At 37.3% G+C, this 20,361-nt stretch overlaps 2 protein-coding genes across 4 annotated transcripts; both read right to left on the bottom strand.

Annotated features, from left to right (window-relative positions):
- Positions 1-5,299: 5,299 nt before the first annotated feature.
- PTP4A1 (protein tyrosine phosphatase 4A1) lies at positions 5,300-13,511 on the bottom strand. 3 transcript variants are annotated; one of them, XM_072642546.1, is made up of 6 exons: positions 13,374-13,511; positions 11,438-11,530; positions 10,811-10,941; positions 8,398-8,472; positions 7,852-7,856; positions 5,300-6,802 (listed from the first exon to the last, which is right to left on the bottom strand). In XM_072642546.1, exons 1-6 carry the CDS (start codon positions 13,476-13,478, stop codon positions 6,609-6,611), a joined length of 603 nt encoding a protein of 200 aa, XP_072498647.1. In that variant the 5' UTR covers positions 13,479-13,511; the 3' UTR covers positions 5,300-6,608. The 3 variants fall into 3 exon arrangements, with proteins under 3 accessions (XP_072498647.1, XP_072498645.1, XP_072498646.1); XM_072642545.1 differs by lacking the exon at positions 7,852-7,856 and adding an exon at positions 7,307-7,363 and having other exon boundaries at positions 6,672-6,802; XM_072642544.1 differs by lacking the exon at positions 7,852-7,856.
- Positions 13,432-20,144, bottom strand: LOC140526371 (uncharacterized). Its single transcript, XM_072642547.1, has 2 exons — positions 20,012-20,144; positions 13,432-13,922 (listed from the first exon to the last, which is right to left on the bottom strand). Exons 1-2 carry the CDS (start codon positions 20,048-20,050, stop codon positions 13,827-13,829), a joined length of 135 nt encoding a protein of 44 aa, XP_072498648.1. The 5' UTR covers positions 20,051-20,144; the 3' UTR covers positions 13,432-13,826.
- Positions 20,145-20,361: the final 217 nt, after the last annotated feature.

Raw genomic sequence — 20,361 nt, 5'->3', positions numbered from 1 at the left:
ACTCTGGTGGAAGAAATCCAATGCAGAGTTTAAATCAAAGATTCTCCATGGATGTGAGTGCCTCCATATATTCCTATTTGTGGATGGCATTATGTTGACTGCATCAAACCACAGAATACAAAGGAACCTCTGGGAAGAAATCTATAATAATTCAAAGAAATTTCACATGACCATTCACGTAAGAAATATCAGGTGGATGAAAAATGTCTGTTGCCCAAATTGCATTTGGATACTCTAAAAGAAGGTACAACTCTTTATAAATCTGGGACAGTTAATACAGGCTAACATGGGCCCAGAATTGCACGGTGACGGTGGGGGGATGAGAGGGAGAGAAGCTGAATTGCCTTCAGGTAATTACAAAGATCTTTTGCTGACCCCATGCTTCTCATGAAAGCAAAAGTCCATCTTTCAATACTAATACTCTACTGGTGTTGCTATATGGCAGTGAGCCCTGAAATGCAACTATCTTCAAAGAACTAAAAATAAGTATTACATAGAGAGGTACAAGGTAAGTGTGAACAGGCAGCAACAAATAACTAGTAAAGAACTAAGAATAAAAGAAGAGTGAAAGATATCAAGAAATTTCATGATAGGACAAGAAATGGTCTACTCACATGGCAAGATTAAGGGATGACAGGTAGACAAGAGTGCTCTACTGTAATATGTCAGCAGAAATTAAAGTTGCCAGCAAGTTGGGTAGCCCTTTCTATGGTAAATCTATGGAAAGGCCTGAAAAATAACCACATGGAATAGGCAGGCATGGATGGGTTCCATTCTGCATTGTTGGAGGGAACTTCAAAACTGATGAGACTACAGGCTACTGTGAATATTCATTGCCCTGAAACAGTGCCTTGGCACACAGTGAACAACTAATAAACATTTAAAATCAAACTGGATTACATTGCTGCCAAAACATCACACACAGCCCCATCCCCACCCCCACCCCCAAAAGAGGAGAAAGTTGTGGCTAGTGCAAACTAAGGAACTCAAGAGGAAAATTCTCCTGGTGAATACAGAAGTTCTTTCATCTGTAAGGAGCCAGTATTTTTAGCTTGACTTTCCCTTTTCTTATATTTCTAGAAAATAAAAATCCTGGCCAGTAGGCCAGTCACTTAAAAGAAAAAACTGAATTTCAAGAGTTAAGTCACCATAATTGTCATAGAGATTCTAACTTTTCAGCGCCAACGCCAGTTTCCTTTATTCCTTCCACAATTTTCAATGGGGAATTGCTAATATATTTTAGGGGAAAAAAATTAGTTTTTCAAGGTAGTCTAGTTTCAAAACAAATGAGACAAAGTAACATGAGATATAATAATCTTTGACTAATATAAAATAATTTTAATGACTACTGTATAGTGTATAGTTTGTAGTGTATAGTTTGAGATCTGGTATTCCCAGCCTCCCTTCTTTTCTATTTTTTTCATCACTTCCCTCAAGATTCTTTTTGTTCCGTGTGTGCATTTCATTATTTTTTTTTTTTAGCCCTGTGAAATAATCCTTTGCTGTTTGACACAACAATGAATAAGAAAGTTAATTTATGTCAAAAATTTTTATTACATTGAATTCTTACCCATGAGCAATTAACATTTCTTTTTTTTTTGTCTGTCTTTATTTTTGCAACTGCTTTGTAGTTGGATTCACATAGTGCTAGGTATGTCTTGGTAAATAAGATCCCAAAGATTTTATACACATTCTGTTGAGTGGAATCTCTCATCCTGCTAGGTTTTGCCGATTATATGCAGGAATGTTGGTAGTTTACATGAATTAATTTTACATCCTGCAAGTTTTACTGAATTTGTTTCAATTAATTTTTAATTGACTCTTTAGTTTTCTCCAAGTAAATCTTATCATCTGCAAAGTGATAACTATTTTCCAATGCTTATTATCTCAACTTATTTTCTTATTGCTATAGCTAACATTTCTAGCACGGTTAAATAGTTATGGTGACTAGACATTCTTGAGTTGCCCCTGATGTTATTGGAAATGTCTCTTTTCCCACTATATATGTTTACTCCTTGTTTTAGATAGTGCTTACCATATTTAAGCCAAAGTCTTTTTTTTTTTAACAGAAAAAGGTTTTGGATTTTGTCAAAAGCCTTTTCAGTACGATTATATAATCATGTGGTTTTTTACTCCTGATATAAATCCAACCTGATTATACTTTATGACTGTTGTACTATGTTGCTGTAGTGTATTTGTTGATATTTTAATTTTGAATAAAAATTGTTCATTATGAATATTAGTCAATAGATATCTTTCTCTTGTCTCTTCCTGGTTTAGGTATCAAGACCATATTTGTATTGTGGAAATATATCATTTTACATATTTTTGAAAAGTTATACAATTTTAGAAATGTTTTTTAAATGTGTTTATGTATCCATCTGGTCCTGCAGGTTTTTGAGAGTACATTTATAGCTTAATGTTTTTTTTTTAAATGGACTAAGTTTTCTTTTGTTAATCATTATATATATATATATTTAAACTAGGCATTCATTTCCTTTATCAGTTTCGTGAGAATGTAAGGATATAGTAAAATGATTTCATTTCCAATTGTTATTTCATTTTTGATAATTTCCCCATTAAACAATCAAATTAGCTAACTATATATATTTTAGTTTTTTTAAATCTCCTAGTTTATTATTATCTTATTGTTTCCAATTCATCTTTCCTATGATTTGTTGAATTTATACTTCATTGTTTAGTTGGAAGAATGGATTTGTTGTTCAAGTATCATTTATTTGCTCTTTCTTTTATTGATGGAAAATTACTAAGGACTGCTTTGGTTGTAACCCATGTATTTTGGTATGTTTTCTGTTGTCTCATTGTTAACTTCTTTGGTTAAATTTTTTATTATTTCCGTAATTTGTTCTCTGAACTACCATTTCTTTAGAAGTTTAGTCTCCAATTCCTTTTCAAATCTTTCTTCCAAGTCCTCTCACTGAATATAATTTTTATTGCATTAGTTTTATATGTCATCAGTATGAGAATGTTTTGCTGGACTAATATACACATACATAGACATATACGTTATAAAAGTTTTTTCCTCAAAAAAAGTCCTCAATATTGGGGGCTGACATGGATAATAAATGCTTGTAAAAATAAGCCAATTAGATTTAATATTCATGATCATGTCTTAGTGAGCACAATCCGTATTAATTTAGTAAATCAAGTGAAATACTGGCAGTTCCCAAATTTAAAAAGGAATAAGAGTATTGATTAGGAATCAGAAGACAGTGGCTTTCTTAGAGTTTTCAGCCATGGAAAAATCTTCTTTCACAGGACGAAGTGGGAGGACCTGTCACATACTAGCTATGTGGTCTTAAACAAGAATTAACTTCTACATCTGTTGTCTATAAAACTGAGGAATTTAATATTTCTATCTGCTTTGGAAGGTTGTTGTGAGGATAAAAATTAAAGATTTATATAAGTATAAAAATACAATTATTACGTAAGACTATACACACTGCTTTCCCAACTCTTGGGAGATGTTGGGTAGGGTAAAAACTTGGAGTTTTTGAAAATCTATGGGTTCAGGAATAATATAAAATGGAAATGCTGTAAAATGTAGACTACCTAAGGGGAGCTGAGCCCAGGGGTGGTCTGCCAGAGAAAATGGGTTGGCCCATTTAGTTGCTCTCTTCCATTTCTTCTCCACACAAACTTCATTTTTTATAGAACTGTTATAGAACTATTCATTGACCTTACTGTAAGAAAGAATTTGTTTTCTCATAGCACCTAGCTAAGACAGCATACTGAGAGAATAGTGAGTTTTGATTAAAGGGAAGCAGATAGTGTTTACACTTGGAACATTTAAGGTTAAGGACAGTTCTGGTCTTCTGCTGCCTAAGGAGATATTATCATGAGGAAACTGGATGCTTGGTAAGAAGACTGGCATGTGAGAAGCAGAATACAAAAATGTAAGGATAAAAGAAAGCAAATCATCAATTTCAAAATTTTGCCTGCTGTTGGGACCCCAAATCTAGTGGAAATTATTATAAGGGAAAGTGGAGAAGGGGTAGATTTTCACTGCCAGGACTGGAAACATTCAATAAAATCATTAAACTATGCAAAATTGTAAAGCAAAATGAACACATTCCAGTTCCTCCTCTCCATGGAGCTTAGTTGATCAGGGTAGATGCACCCAGGCAAATGAAAGCAGAAGAGAAACTAACCATCACAAAGATTAACTGTAGCTGGGAGTAGAGGATGGTGTTAAAGGCAAGCTTTGCAGAGGCAGAAAGCTTAACAAATTCACAATAAAAGTGAGCGATGTTTTGGGAACATACAATTCATGAAAGGATTTAACACAAGGCTAGGAAGTAAAGCTGGGACTCACTTAAGAAGGTGCTGAAACAGGGAAGTTCAGTTTGATGCTCTTTCATTGAACTTGGGTTCTGGCATAGCCTTGAACCCAGGGTTACTTAAAAAGTCACCAGCATTTATATTTGTATGGTAAAGTGTTTTGTTTTTTTTTTTTTTGCGGAAGTCCAAACATCAAATTAAAAAAAGCAAATTCAGATTACAAGCAAATTTTTAGTATTGGGAATATAGTTACCTAGTTTTCTAATTCTACCTCTGGGTCTTCTCTAAAACAAAACAAAAAAATTCAAACCTGCATCATTTCAAGACTAACTCCAACCCAAGAAGCATTTTACTAGAAGTTATCATTAATGATGTGTTGTCTCCAATATGTGAAAAACTTGGTCAATCTTTTTTTAAAAATCCAGATGCTTGATACAGTGCAGACAAGTTTTTTTTTCATTTCTCAACACAAAATATTTGGATATGATTCTGAGATAGCTCAATTCTACAATGGTCTCAATAAGAATTCGGGGGAGAATCAAGTTTTGCTTTATCCAGGAAAAACAAGAAATTTGTTGGATCATAGTAACCTAATAAACTTTAATAGCTGCTGATAACTAGAGAATGCAGTGTGCTGTGAACAATTTTTATTAAAATTTTGAAGTGAAGGTATGGGAATTAGCAATAGATGGCTTTATAAACCATTTTCCAGGCTATTACACTGTAGTTCAGTGGTACATGTGCCTAGTTAATTCAGGGCATTTACTGTAGATCTTAAAATATGAACATTATCCTGGCAAATGTTTTCAGAATAAATCCAACAGCAGCTTTCACTCTCCTTCAGTTGTACCTATAGGCTAGAACATCACTAGTGTTTATTTTCCATTTATAAAGGGCAATGATAACATTCAATACTTCAAGTAAAGAGACTGTAATAAAATAGTCATGAATGAAAGTTGCTGTTAAATTTAAACAAAACAACCACAATAGTGGTAAGTGCATTTCAGTACTTATTTATTTAGATGTTTAAGCTCTCGCACTAGATTTTACAAGCTGGTGAACACTGGAAAATTATTTCTCCCACAGAACTATAACCACACATTCCCAAGACAGTATAAATATATGGTTGAACTAACATTAATACACATCACCATTTTATCAATTACATAATAAAACAAATTATCAAGTATCCAAATATTAAGTTACACAAGCTCAAAAGGCATACAAAATATTAGAGGTCTGCTCAATTCATAGCAGGAACCCAATTTTTTTTTTCCCCAGGGGAGGGGAGAAGAGAAGATTGGGGAAAGAGGGGGGAAAAATCACTTTCAACAAAAGCAATAGTTGGTAAACAACTTTCAATAGGTACAGAAAAAGAAATTACAAGATTTTCAGAAATTTTATGATTAAGAATTGCTTTAGCTACAATAACAAAGCATCTCTACTTTTTAAAAAATATTTACTAAAGTAAAGGGCATATTCTATACTTCCTGCACAAGACAAAGGCAACATTTTACTAGAAATATTTAATAGCCCCCTCCCATCCTTTTTCACGCCCTTCCTGTCAAGTTGCACCCCATTAGTGCGAACATTAAATTAACTGTAAGGCTTATTGTCTGGAGACATTAAAGACTTTGTGTGCTTCTGTACAATGTGTAGATTTTTACATGGATTTTCAACCAGAGGATTGTGATCTTTTTTTCAAAACGCAGGTCTTGATAACAGCACAAAATGAGACAAAGGTTTACAGAAAGACATTAAAGTATCACCTTAAGACTTAGTAAAATCCAACAAAATGAATGGTTGTGCAAATCCCGATATTCTAGTGCGACTGTGGGAGATGTAAACATACAGTGAGCAGGCAATTACCATATAGGCCCTATCTTCAATATTGAAATGACTGAAGGAATTAAGAACCACACAGGGTTCAGGTTACTGTCTGTAGTTCCCAGGATGTTAACTCTGTATGATACTGAAAATATGTAAGCATTGTGTTGGGTATTTTGGCACCTAATCTCTCTAAATTTCATATTTGCTGATAAGACTCTGGTATTGGGAAATAGATTTGAATAAGATTTGTAACTCAATACTGCATGATTTCAGGAAAGTTCAATTGATAAAAATGATAAACAAGAAGTTCCAAAGGCTGAACAGCAAGAATCTTTTACTTTTACTAAGTGTCCGAACAGGTTGTTAGTAACCCAAAGACAGAAGCTGCATTTCTGCCAAGCTTGTAACCTATAAAATTGCTTTACAATATTCCTATGGAAGCTTCATTAGACTTATTCATCAAGCCTATATGCTGGCTAGTAATGCATGTAATTTGCCCCAGGTCCTGTCTCCACTTTTTGCTTCCAAGGCAATAATATAGGCAGCTCAACTTTACTGAATGCAACAGGTGTTTCTGTGACCATTTGAGTCTTTGAAGCGCAGCCGCATTTTAGGACGATACTTCTCCAAGTAAAGAAGTTGCTTGCTGTTAAAGGCTCCACGACGTTTTCTATAAAAAGACAATAACAACAAATTTCTAACATTTGCCCATTGCACATCTTATTCCATTTAGTATAATATCCTCCTATGAAGCACCCCAACATCATAAACAACATAAGGTTAGAAATGACCAAAGAGGAAGAATTATTGAAAATTCTTGCTGAACTCATTGGTTCCTTGCCACAGACCACTTAAAGAGTTTTGTCAAATTATCTAAAATGGAATCAATTTAATATTTCCTTCTTCCTTAAAGAACTGGTTATAAAGACTGTAGAGAACTAGTCCGCACAGATACATATAGATAACAACTAGAACAAAGCTGATGGACACAGGTGTTTATTCTATCCCTACAGTTGGCAGGAACTCTTAGCTAATGCCTAATTCTCTTTTACCTTCAGCCTAGTTAAGGTGGCATTCAAGGGATAAGGTAATGATGGGGGTAATAAAATCCCTTGAAAAGTGTCCATCTCAGCTTCCCAGATCATAAGCCTTTTCAAGAGTGACTCCAACTTACATCCTGCACTCCTTCATCCAGACATCTGACGTTTTTCAGCCCATGAGCCCATGTTTCCTTGAAGTATAGGGATAACACAAATGTGATTTTTCTATTATCTATTTCTATTAAATGTTACATTACTAAGAGTAATGTTAATGGATTTTCTTCCCTAATGCATACTTTAAAATGGGAAAAAAGATGAATATATGGGAAGTGGAATGGGTGGAACAGGGACACCAAAATTTTCTTACTAGACAATCTTTTCTCTCCTGTTAAGGAGCAGTAAAACAAACAAAAATCCTCACTAACTCTCAGGACTAAATGAAAGATTTCCCCCTATTCCACAATGGGCCAAGGAAGGAAAAAGTCAAATGGAAACATGTGATAGCAAGGAAGCAAGTAGATCAATTCAGAGAGAGCCCATGAATGTAAGGAAAATAGATGATGACTGAGAAGGAGTCAGATGACACCAAGAAATGGGAGGGCTATGAAAGGTTTCTAATAAGAGACATCCCCATCACATAGAGGAGTCATTACTAGGGACTTGGAGCTCAAAGTTCAACTCCCACTGCTCAGCAGGTAGGGGTTTTACAGAAGAAGTCTCTAGTCCCACTTTAAGGAAGGAATGAGAAAAAAGATTCTAGAATCCCAAGTTAGAATTATGATTATATATAACTATAATACTATGAACTATGACTTGTACCAAGAAACTAAACTTTTTACTGGATGTATTTGTATTTCCTTTTGTTATCACAAACTGAACATGTAAAAAAAAATGCCTACAACAACTTTACTGTCGTGTTATCTTTAAACATAATCCATATCCTATTTGGATCAATTCTACTCACACTCATACTGTCCCACTCCCATTAACACCTTAGATACCTCCCCCCATTATCACTTGACTATAATGCCAATGTCCCTCCAGTTCACTTTCACATTCGTGCCAGATTAATCTTATGTACTGTACATACTCCCTACACCTGAGTATTTTAATTCACATAATGCTAGTTCTTGTTATCATATAGATGAAAGATTCTGGGAGGACTCGGGCATAAGTGAGTTTAGTCTATCAGAACAACTTTAACTTTAAAAAAATTGATACTTACTGTCTTATGAATTGCACTGCATCTTCATACTTCATTCCTCCTTCGATTAGTGCAAGGGCAACGAGCACTGGAGCTCTGATAGGAGAATTTTAGCAAATGAATTGACCAAAAGTAACAAAAAACCCGCTAGTCTAACCCAAAGGTCACCTGGGAGTACAATTTATTTGCCAAAGTCACTATTCTAATTCATGTTTTATTCTACAGGGGAAGGATAACAATTTAAAAACTTGTTGATTTAAAAAAACTTGGGTAGGAAAAGAAAAGATTTAGGAGAGTGGGCTAAGAGATGAGCTAGCAAGAACATTTATTTTTAATGTATATTCTTGGACGACTTTTGTAGGGAGTAATTTAATTGTAAGACCATTATCTTCAAAAACTACTTCAAGTCACCATCAGGAAAGGAAGAAGGAATTCCATATTTCACAACTAAGTGACCTTCTAACAAAGGAATAAGTGAAAATAACATAAACATAAGTGAAAGAAGAGGGCATTGGGCTCATTTCCTTGACTATTTTCTTCCTCTTAGAGATCTTTTCACTTATTTGAGCAAATATTTCTGAGAATGCATGTGGCTGAGATACCTCAAGAGTAAAAGATGGGGAGTCAAGTGGATGAATAACTCTTCATTTGATGACCTCATTTAATTTAATGTCCTTCTCACAGCAATATAAATAAGACACTTTCCTTAGAGCCATTATACACAGTAGGAAGAAAAACCAGGGAATGTATCTGTGGTCCTGGAGGATTATTCATCTTTGTATGAAACGTGCTATTAAAAGATCAAGCAGTCTTACTATGGGACACTAATAGGACATGATGATGGCTGTTATAACTGTATTACATCCAGCAACACACTTGCTATAATTCTATTGTATCAAAGACTGAGTCACTGGCCAGATTTAGGAGATCTTACTGCCAAAATTTTTTTTTTACAATAATGGTATTTATTTAAAAGAACTTGGCCTGCACTGATAAGAAAGTCTCTATATACATCAAAATATTTATAGCAGAACTTTGAAAAAAGAATAGAACAAGTAGATGGCCATTCACTGGGGAACAAATTTGGTATATAAATGTAATGGAACATTACTGTGCTACAAAAAATGATTTGCATGCAAAGGGAAGCAACTAGGTCCAATAAAATAATACACAATGATTACAGAAATATAAAAGGAAGGAACTACAAAAGTGCATGTTGTGAAACTACAGAGATCAAGCATGGCTCCAAAGAGAAATACCCCCTTCTCCCTTTGGGAGGTACATAGATATGGTGCACTGCACATACTGCTTATGTCTCTACTACTTAGCAGTCTTGCTGATTTCTTGTTATCTTTTTCAGCCATTTGTTTTTTTTTTAAAGAAAGATGGGATAGCAAGGGAAATTTTGGTGATATTTAAAAAAAAAAAAAATTCCCAACAATACAACTTGGCCTCTATTAGATTTTCTTTCCTTAGGTAAACCCCTAGCAACATTTATTTTTAAATGTAAGAGTAGGGCATATGAAACAGAAATAAAAAAAAATATAATCCCTATAATGTTAGTACCACCAGGTAGACTGAAAAATATGTTGCTAACTTTGCCTCTTTGTTGACAATATTTTCCTTTGCAGTTAAATTAAGCTTAAAACTGGTAAAAATAACAAAAACAAACAATAATTTCTCTAACACTATATAATCTATTGTTTTCCAGAGGGAAAGGGATCTCAAAACTACCACTTTCACAGAAACCTCCCTTCCCCGTTTTATACTAGTCATACAACAAGGTGGAGAGACCAAAGGGGAACATACTTCATTTCTACCCACAATAATTTTCATAAGCATTTCATTGTGGTCTGATTCTCCAAATATTTACTGAAAAAGAAATTGTACTCAAAGTGCAACATTTCAATCAAAGAGCTCAAAATATTATTCATCTTACATTTCTATTAAACAAAAATACATAAATATTACCTTGAGTTTTATTAAGTACCAAAACTCCAGAAAGAATATCTGCTATATTTTAACTTTCTTTAGGGAAGGACCTTGGTGCTTAGCACTGTGCAAGGTGGGTACTTAGTACATGCTTGCTGTATCTGATTAAGCTTTGTTAAATACCAAAGGAATTTATGTTAGGGTGAGATACGGGATAAAATTTAAATTTTAGCATGTTCTAAAACTTTTTTGTGTACTGCTAAATTAGAAAAATGTTTACTTATGCACTAATCACCAAGTAAACCATGGGCTCATGAAAGGGAGAAGTGTGATGAGTAAAAAAACAACCCACATTTATGTTAGGCTTTGGAAAGTTTTATCATATTACTAAAATATATTTACCTAACTGTGAAATAAATATAATAGAGAAATAAATAATTAAAACATTTTTTTTTACCATAGCCCCTCAAGAAATCTTAACAGATTTTAAAATTCTATTTACCTCCCAAGACCTGCAACGCAGTGAACAGCAATGCAACAACCCGGTTCTTCACGATATTTAGTTTTCACTAGGTTTAGCCAGTCATCAACAATCTGGTTGGATGGTGGTGCTCCGTCATCAAAAGGCCAATCCTGAAAAACATATAATATCATAACCATTCTAGATATTAGTACTTACAGAGTACCAGATTACTAAGCCTAGCCATTTTAAGTTTAGAGTATAAAATAGAATAAGTAAACCACAATGTTCAGGAGCCACTCTAATCATCTTCTTTGTCAGACTTCACATGTGCTGCAGCATATCCTGAATCAGAGCAAAAGTGACGCAGGTAGTTATATTACAGGCTGGCACATAATCCTCGCTGTATTCTTTGTTTTATTATCAATAAATGATAAACCAGGTAAAGTTCTGGTGAGCATGTACTCTCTCTTCCTTAAATCCTCAATCTAAGAGGTACAGTTTTCTTCATTAATATATTTTCCCCACATTAATTTTATAAATATTCATACAGAGCTATTTTATTGTAAGTCAATATCCTTATTACCTTTAGAAAAGTTTAAAAGTGAGTAAATATTTTTGGATGAAATTTGGTAAGAAATATGACAATAAAAATTTAATATCACTTACCAGAACCTGGATGCCTTCTTTCTCCACGAGGGTTGTGTCATAAGTAGCTTCACATACTCTTACAATTGTGGTAACTCCATACTTCTTGAGTTCCTTGAACATATAAATGAAAACAAAACAAAACAAAAAACCAACTTACTTTGTATTATTTTAACTATTTCAAACCAACAAAACTACATGCAGTACTCACATTACTAAATGATTCTTTACAACGACTGGTTATAACTATTTAAAGAGTTGAAATAAGAAATTATTTCAGAGGATCAGAGTTAGAACTGGAAGAAACCTTGAAAGTATTCTGGTCCAACTTTTTTATTCTCAATAATTTACTCATTTTTACAAGAAACCATACAGAGTAAAAATGACTAGATGTTTCTTTAAAAAAGTTAAGACAATAATTTTAAATATTATTTTAATAATTAATTTTTAATAACTGTAACAATGAAACCACTATGAAAGCATTTTACAAAGGGGTAAAATGTTTATTTTAAAGAATCTGTATGGAAAACTGAATTATTATTAAGACTTCACCTTTTAAGATTTAAAACTTGTGGCTAAAAATGTTCCTTTGGAAGCATGCTATTATGTCTTTATTCTACTCAAGTAAATAATGTATTCTTTTTCTGTCAAGAAAAGGTAACTTTTCTTTTGAGAAAAAGGGAAAAAAACTGGCTATTAAAAATAATCACCAAAGTCAGAAGCTGAGAAACCTAAATCTTAGTAAATTAACTACTGAGGCAAATTACAGCCTGGATTATGACCTCTGATTGACAAGCAGAAAACAAATGTCAAGAGGACTTACAGTCAAAGTGAAATGTAGTTAAAATTATAATCCATTTTCCTAATATAAATTTTGCAATATGTTAGGAAACAAAGGATGGAAAGTTTAGAGACTGTGTGGCATATGTAACTTTCAAACAAAGTAGGAATAATTTACTTTGTTTCTACCTTTTTCCTATTAGATAATTCTGAACTTATAAAAAGAGGATGGCAACAAGAAAAACCCACAAGAAAAAACATAGATCATTCAAGACTATCAGCAATCTAACGTGCAGGCCTTTTCAAGAAATCTTTAACTCGTAGTGCCTTAGTAGCAGTCCAATATTTAAGAACTCAAAACTATTAAAAAAAAAAATACAAGCCCTCAAATATTCATAATTGTCTTAATGAATTTATTCTAAAAATCTATGGTATAAGTGTGATAATGGGCTATAAACCCACATATGTGTCTCTCTTCACTAAACTAGCTTGTAAAAAAATTTCAGCAGGGTATTTAGTTGGTAGAATAATGAAATTAATCTCCAGGATTGTGTGGGTTTCTGTATTCCTTAGTTTTAACAGGTGGCTTATATACAATATGCCATTAGCATCTTCCTTCAGCACACCACAACAAAGTAGAAAATGAAAGGATGTTTACTTCCTTATCCAAAGAGGGGTAGAGACTCTAGTAACAAGTTGACTAAATGAGACTGGACTACTGTTACAAGGTGGAGCTTAATAGCTTGTCCTTGGTCAAAGAGGGAAACAAGAAATCTATTTATCTGAACGTCAGCATTTTTGACTTACTAAAATTATTCTATGTCTTAGCCTAAACTAAGGTGCCAATGAATGACTAATTTAATCAGATCAGAATTGTAAAATACAGTTCTTTTTTTGAACATTAATGACCACGAACCTAAATGAAGAATTTCTAGATCCAAAATTAACTCATGTATGCTTCTTTATGGAAGACATCTTTTTCTATAAGCCATTTCATTCTGATTTATTTTACTTACTTCTGGGTCTAAGGACTGGAATGTATCCCCCTAAAGTATTAGGTAAAGAGAATCACCATGTACACCCTTTTCTAAAAGCAAACTTGCAGCTCTTAAACTAAATTGCTGTTGCTATTCAATATTACTTGGTTAACTGCACTGCTGTTTATTTCCAGACTTACCTCTATAAATTTGTTTAAGGTTGCATTGGTTGGATTGTGTGTAATAAGGAATCTCATGTTCTTGTAGGTGATTTCCACAGGAGCTGGGCGGTTCATTCGAGCCATGTCAATTTAGTTAAAAAAACACTCAATAAGGTTATGAAAGGATTTAAAAATTTGAATACAGAAGTGATGTAAAGAAACTGAAGTCTCCTTCACTATACTCCACTTGAAATTCTCAGTGCTTTAAGTATGAAGTTGAGAGCAATGGGAAATGAAATGAACCTCCTAACAAGAAGCAGCAATTCTTCAATCCAGTAATACTGAGGCAAAAGAAAGGCAGTGCACTGAGGTTTACCCCATCCAGGTCAGAACTCTTGTAAAATGCTCTGCCAATTTCAATTCAACACTTTGTGTCCAGGTTAACCGCTCTTAAGGGGGCTTCTTGGTGGAGTAGTAATGAATTTCTACAGTTCACTTGTCTGCATAGAGGTCGTGCTGTGCCTGGCAATAGTCTCCACTGCCCTTCAGAAACTCCATAAATGTGTGACCAAGAACACCACAGAACTGCTGTAGGGGTAAAAAGAAAAAAAAACACAAAACCAGTTATTTCAGCTAGAAAAGAACAGAACAGTACAGGGAAAAAAGGGCAAACTTTTACAAAAAGCAACTTAGTCTTATGGTATAAAGGACTATTAAGTCAGTATTTTTCACTTTTACTACAAAAAACATTTTAATTGATTTTTGCTTTTGTATTGTTTACTTTCTTCATGTATCCCACCCTATACCACCCCTGACCTCCATGCCATCCTCCCTCATAGAAACTGTTAAGAAAAAGTTTGATGTTACTAACTAAAACAGTCTTCCTTAGTTAGGAATAGTAATATGCCAGCATAACTTGGAAAAGGTCCTTATCCTGAAGGAATAATTTCTAATATTTCATGGAAAAGAATAATTCTTAAGTTTTAACAATATCATCAGAAACAAAAGCATTTTAGGTTTAAATGGGAAAAAAATGCAACCTATGCCAACTTCCAGTGACCAAACCATAAAACCAAGCAAGTTCTAAGCTTTTGTTAAGAAAATTTAAAGACATATTTTCCCCTCTCAATACTTATAGAATAGCACTGACTGCCATAGCACTAAGCTAGAAGGTGTGTCAACAAAATATAATAATTCTGCTCTGAAATAAAATCTCTATTTTCTTTGTTTTTTGGATAAAAGAATGCACTGCATCAACTGACACAACTTGGTCCTTCAGAAATATTCTTAAATTCTGACCCCACTGTGTTAAAGCAAGGATTTTAACCTTTCATGCATTACAAACTGCTTTGACAGTCTGACAAAAGCTTGTGAACTTAAGAATACTTTTAAATGTATAAAACAAAATACATAAATTACAAAGAAAAATTATGTTAAAAGTAATCAACATATATATATTTTTAAAGGGCATGGATCCCAGGTTAAAAACTTTGGCTTTTTAAAGCTTATAAAAAATATACACTTTTCTTCAAGTATCCCCATATTAGAGATAAGGAAATACAGGCTCAGGGAGTTTGAGGCTTACTAAATGCCAAAAAGAAACACAGGAGAAGAGTCAAGACCAGAATTCAGGTCTGCTGACTGCCAACTGAGGTGTTGTTTCTATTACACCGGGCTGCCTCAATGTACTTACTGTACTAAAAATTAATAATGCATACCAAGTAACTCAGTAGCACAGACTGAAATACAGTCTTCCAACTGAACTTTACTGATGGCCCTAACCAGATTTGTGGTGAGACCAAATAAAATTCAGTGATCGATTTCTAAAATGTTAAAAGCCTGTGTTTGAGGTAAAGTGGGATAAGATAGGAATAAAGAAATCATTGTTAAAAGGGAACAACTGTTTCTTGTCCAATACTGTTCTTCATCTCAAGCCCTGGTAAAAAGAGATTTCAAACATTTCAAATTCTGCCTCTGAGCACTGTGATCCGTCACTTAACTGCTTTTCAGTTCTCATGTCTTAAATGGGGGTGTGTGTGAGGAGGTGGATATAAGACTGGACTGGTCTCTGCAAATCTGTCTAAGAGTCCTAATTCTGTAATAAAGTTGGAAGAAAAAAATTAAGTAGAAATCACAAAAAAATCACTGAAAATCAAATGGAAATACATAATAGTATGAAATTTGCTGCAAACTTTAGTCACTAAGACCTCTGAATTAAAGCATAAAGTGTGAAAATTCACAAAGAGTAGGTAAACTTGAAATGCTGTTTGTAGATGTAATATAGATAACTGTGAGAATCATTACAATTTCAGAAAATTTATATATATGTACTATATATATATATATATATACACACATACATAAAAAAATAAAATGTATTAACAAATATGATTTTCTAGCCTAATTTTTCCAGTAAGAAAATTTACCAAAGCCCCTGTCTTGGGTACCTCAGAGATATGAATCAGATCTCCTTTAGCCTACCTTTGCTTTCATAAGACTTCTGCTTCCCTTTCTAGGTAGGCTATGATTTAAAAAAAAAAATCCGGGCTTAGTTAAAAACCTCAGGGTCAGGGTGGTCTTTTCAGAATTTCCTGCCAACACAAAAGGGAGAAGAGCAAAGTTTCTTTTCAGGAGTCAAAAAGATGACTAAGGATGCAACCAAAAAGTTTTGGAAAAAGTTTTGGTCTTCTTTCGTCAGAAATTGACTGAATACATGAAATACAGGCACAAAGACTGTTTAGTTTTAAATTTTGTGGGGTCTTTTTGCTTCTATCCATAGTTGTCTACATTTAGAGCAGTAGGTATAAAAGGTAGATAAACTTCACACCATATATGACACAAAACCTTAAGTCTATCAGATCTTCTGTATTTTGAGAATATAAGAGATTTTCTCTATACTCAGGTTTTTTCCCTCCTAATACTTTAAAGGACAGGGTCAAAATATTTGGATAGTTACTCTCCAAGAAAAAATGTGTACAAATGTGTACAAATTTAATAGATTAGGATTATATTGAGGAGGGGGGTGGGGGTAATTCTAGGTTAGTCAAGACAAGCTTTTTGCATGAGATATTTTAACTTTGGATGAGAGATACCACAGTGCTAACTACATTTTAAAAACTTCAAAGTTGAGAGTAAACCATGTCCAAATCCTGCAAATTAACTGGAAAGGTAAATATTTATATTCCAGGAATTTTGAGAAACTATTACAGAAAAAAAGTACAATTTCATTTGCTGGAAACTCAAAGATGATAATGGTTTGTAATTTTAAAATTTGATAAAGTTAAGAGTTGAGAGGTAGTTACTTACTATGAGTACTTGCAGGTCATTAAAAAAATATGGCCTGACAAGAATCAGGGAAGTCAAAGTTCAGTTAAGTGAAGTTTGAACAGAATTTCTATTACTGACCTAGACATGGCCACAATCTGTCAGTGACACAGTCTATGTCAGAGGGCACTGCAAAGTGCTGTCAATATGTATATTTTCAAAAAACACAAACTGATTTATTTTCATCCCAAGTCTTGTAGGTGTAAGAACAATACTTATACTGGGGAAAAAAAAGTCTTAACAAAAAAGGATGGAAATAAATGAAGTCTTGAATGACTACCAGTCTAGAATAATCACTGACTTCCTAATATTCTAAAAACTAGTTTTGTTCTCCACAAGTTGCTGATCAGGACTTAAACATATGGAATAAGATGAAGCTGTTACTTGATTAATAACACTGTTACAATAAACCATATATTGAATTATTACTTTAATGTGCACATGGTAGCCAGTACTGAGTTTGAGTTAAGATGAATGCTGGTAAAGGAAGTTTATAGCCAAATGTATACACTAGTAATTTAACAAAAACCTGGCACCATTAAAAAGTGATGGTCCCACACTACAATAACACATGTATTTTTTATTTCTGCAGCAGGCACGTGTCCACATTTGGGGGTGTAGAAGGAAAGACAGAACATGAGCATTAGAATAGCAGCAAAGGAAGGAGAGACGAAGAAGAGATGTGAGAAGTGATTCTTATTTAGAGGCTATTTGTACAAATCTCTACCAATGATTTTTGGCTAGAGGGATTTTGCTCAGGCAAGGAAAGATTCAGAAATGATACAGGAATAATTTCAAAAAAACCACCTAAGCTAACTCTTCCCAGTGGAGCCATCTTGTGGTTGGGGAGTAGAGGATGAAGTAAGGGACAGACATGGAGAGGAGACAGAGCCTTCAGGACAGGTACAGAAGAAATAATGACCAAAGGACCACTTTTCTTTAACAGGGCAAGGGAGGCAGTGTTGTGTCCTAGAAAAAGAACTGGATGGAGTCCTGACATTCACCAAGTCACTTCCCTAAGCCTGCTTCCTCCTTTGTAAAAAAAGGGAACAATTCTAGCAGTATCTTAGTGTGAATAGTGAAAATGCTGCCTAAATCTTAAAAAAAAATGAGAAATTTACAAAACAAGTTGAGAAAACTGTCAATTCCCTCTACACAATTCAGACACATTAAGTTTAGGTAACTGTGGGAATAAAGTCCTCAGCTATCCTATAAGAAAATCTATTCCAAATCTACAGTTTTCCAGATAAGCAGGGAATGCTCCTGGTCCCACAATGGTTGTGTGTTAGCAAACAGGAATGTCAGTACTGGTGTTGATAAGACCGGTCCAACTGGTCAAGCTAGCCATTTGTTTATCCTAGCTACTACAGAAGTGGCCAAACCACTGTTACAAACTGGAAAAAGAAACAACTCATTTTATGCGGATTCATTTATACCAAGTGTTACATTAATATATACAGGAGAGAACTGTCTCTAAACCAACATCGAGAGAAAACACTAACCTTACTGGAGTACAAACCATCGTTTTACGGGAACCCAAAAATCTGTGTCAGCAGCTGAGATGACAATCTGAGCCTCCAAAGTCCTTACTCTCCTCTCCATTTCACTGTTGCACTAGTTTTGGATGTTACCATTTCCTTCTCCAAAATAACTTTTAGATGACTACAACACCATATTGAGAAACCAACAGCTAACTAGAGCTGGGCAAAGGGGGAAAAACCACGTGAACTCTCCTCCCCCTACCGTATATGTAAGCATGGTGGACGAGCACTTACTCAAAAAGTTTGGACCAGAATCCGCTGATGTTTTCATTGAGTTAGTTTAAAGGTAATTTCAGAACGGCAGTCATCACCACCAAAAGACACAAAAATCTGGCCAGGAATAGTTAAAGGATGGAATTACAAATGACACAGACACAAGGGCTGTAGGGAACAATTTAAAACAATTCCCGATTAAAAATGCCCTTCAATCTAGGCCTCTTTCCAAGGGCAATAAAAGGTGGGGATGAGAGACCACGGGATGACTCCAGCCTAGGGGCTTCCTGGCTTCACAGGTCAGAGGCTCTCCAATGCTGGACTTCTGACCAACTCCCACAGAGACGAGACAAGACTCGACTTGTTCCCATTCTCCAGGGCCCGAGGAGCGGTGTCAGCTCCGGAACAACTCCAATTACCAGGTGGAGGCAGGCAGGGGAGCAGCATAGGAGGGGTGCCCGGGGCCTCGGCTCGCTCCGAGCTCCTCCCGGGAGGCAGGAGCAGGGATTCGGGCCCTGGCCGCAGGCCCGGGGGGACCGCGGAGTGGATCTCTCGGCGGGTTGCCCCCCACTTCGGGATCACCCCTGAATCTCAGAGAGCTCCAGCCCTCGGGCGGAGACCGTCCGCTGCAATCACGGGTTTGAGTCGCCCTTTCCAGCAGGCGCTGAAGCCATTTTGTCTCCGGAGCCCGGGTCCGGCCCAGCCCGGGCGGCTACCTGGCCGGGCTCCATTCCCCCGCCGGGCCGGCGCCTGCAGCGCCAACCTCTGGAGCTCGGGGGGAGGGGAGGGAAGGCGGCGGGCCCAGGGGAAACCGTTACCCGCCTCCCGCCGGCCCAACGGGTGTCCCCGGCGCCCGGCCGCCAGCCCTCCCTCCCTCGCAATGCCCTCTTTAATTCGGGGCCCGGTGGTGACATGTGCGTCCCACCCCTCCCCACCCCGCCAGGCTCCGGTGGGCGCCGGGGAGGTGGCAACGCCACCCTCCGGTGGGCTTGACACCCACCGCCTCCAGGAGCCTCGGGCGTCCGAGGGGCATTCACACGGCCGGGGGCGGCGGGGCCGGTCGGGCCGCTTTCTTTCTCTCCGGAACAAAGACGGGCCCGGGAAGTAGCTCTACGGTCCCCTGGGGGCTCCCCGACGGCCGGGGCGCGCCGGCCCCCAGGGACAAGGGCGGAGACGGCGGTCACAAAGCGGCTTTTGTGCCGAGCGGCCCGACCCACCCGCCCCCGCCGGCCGTCACCCCCCGACCAGGCCCGGCCACACGACCCTCCGCTCGGCCCCCAAACGCTTCGGGCCCCGGGTGGTCGGCTGGGGGGGGCAGGGAGCGGCAAGCCGGTCTTCCTCGCTACCAACCGCCGCCAGCCGGGAGCGGAAGCGCCCGGGGCAGAGCAGACGTGGCGCGCCCAAGCCCGGCACGACCGGCCAGCTACGTTTCTCTCCCACATCCCCATCCCACCCGCCCGGCAGGCCACATGGCGGCCGCCCGGATCCGAACGGCTCCCGGAGCCGGCCAGCCCCGCGGCTGGGGGAACGAAACAAAGGTGGCGGCCACGGCGACACCGAGCGCCGCAGCCCGGCCCGGGACGCGCAGCGGACACTCACAGGAATATGTTTACTCATTGAAGATTGTGGCCTAATCATACAGCCGGTCCCGAGGCGGAGGCGGCGCAGCAGGCGGTGGTGGCGGCGACTGCAGCGCAGGGGGCGGCGGTGGTCGTCGCGGGGCGGCGGCGGCGGCGATGGAGGCGGCGGCGGCAGCGGCGGCGGCGACGGCGACGGGGGCACCGGGACTCTACCATACAGTGAGCGGCTCCAGAGAGAGCACGTCGCCGAGCCAGACCCGCACCCGCGGCAACCAATACGCGCGCTGAGCCGCCCTTGCGTCACAAGCCCTCCCTTATGTACACCGCGCGACGTGCGAACCCCGGGCCACCAATCGCAGCCCGGGGACA

Source organism: Notamacropus eugenii, chromosome 2 (genome assembly GCF_028372415.1).
Source record: "Notamacropus eugenii isolate mMacEug1 chromosome 2, mMacEug1.pri_v2, whole genome shotgun sequence".
Taxonomy (NCBI): domain Eukaryota; kingdom Metazoa; phylum Chordata; class Mammalia; order Diprotodontia; family Macropodidae; genus Notamacropus; species Notamacropus eugenii.
The sequence above is the reverse complement of the archived record's forward strand: the minus strand, read 5'-3'. Positions and strand labels throughout refer to the sequence as shown.

Bases quoted from the DNA above. Each gene is read 5' to 3' on its own strand.
- PTP4A1 (XM_072642546.1), bottom strand. From the start codon at position 13,478: ATGGCTCGAATGAACCGCCCAGCTCCTGTGGAAATCACCTACAAGAAC. The intron at 10,942-11,437 runs GTAAGTGATATT...TATGTTTTTCAG, and splicing joins AAGAAGGCATCCAGGTTCTG to GATTGGCCTTTTGATGACGG. The intron at 8,473-10,810 runs GTAAATAGAATT...TTCTCCTATCAG, and splicing joins TGCGTTGCAGGTCTTGGGAG to AGCTCCAGTGCTCGTTGCCC.
- LOC140526371 (XM_072642547.1), bottom strand. From the start codon at position 20,050: ATGATTAGGCCACAATCTTCAATGAGTAAACATATTCCT. The intron at 13,923-20,011 runs GTGAGTGTCCGC...TTACCCCTACAG, and splicing joins CAATGAGTAAACATATTCCT to CAGTTCTGTGGTGTTCTTGG.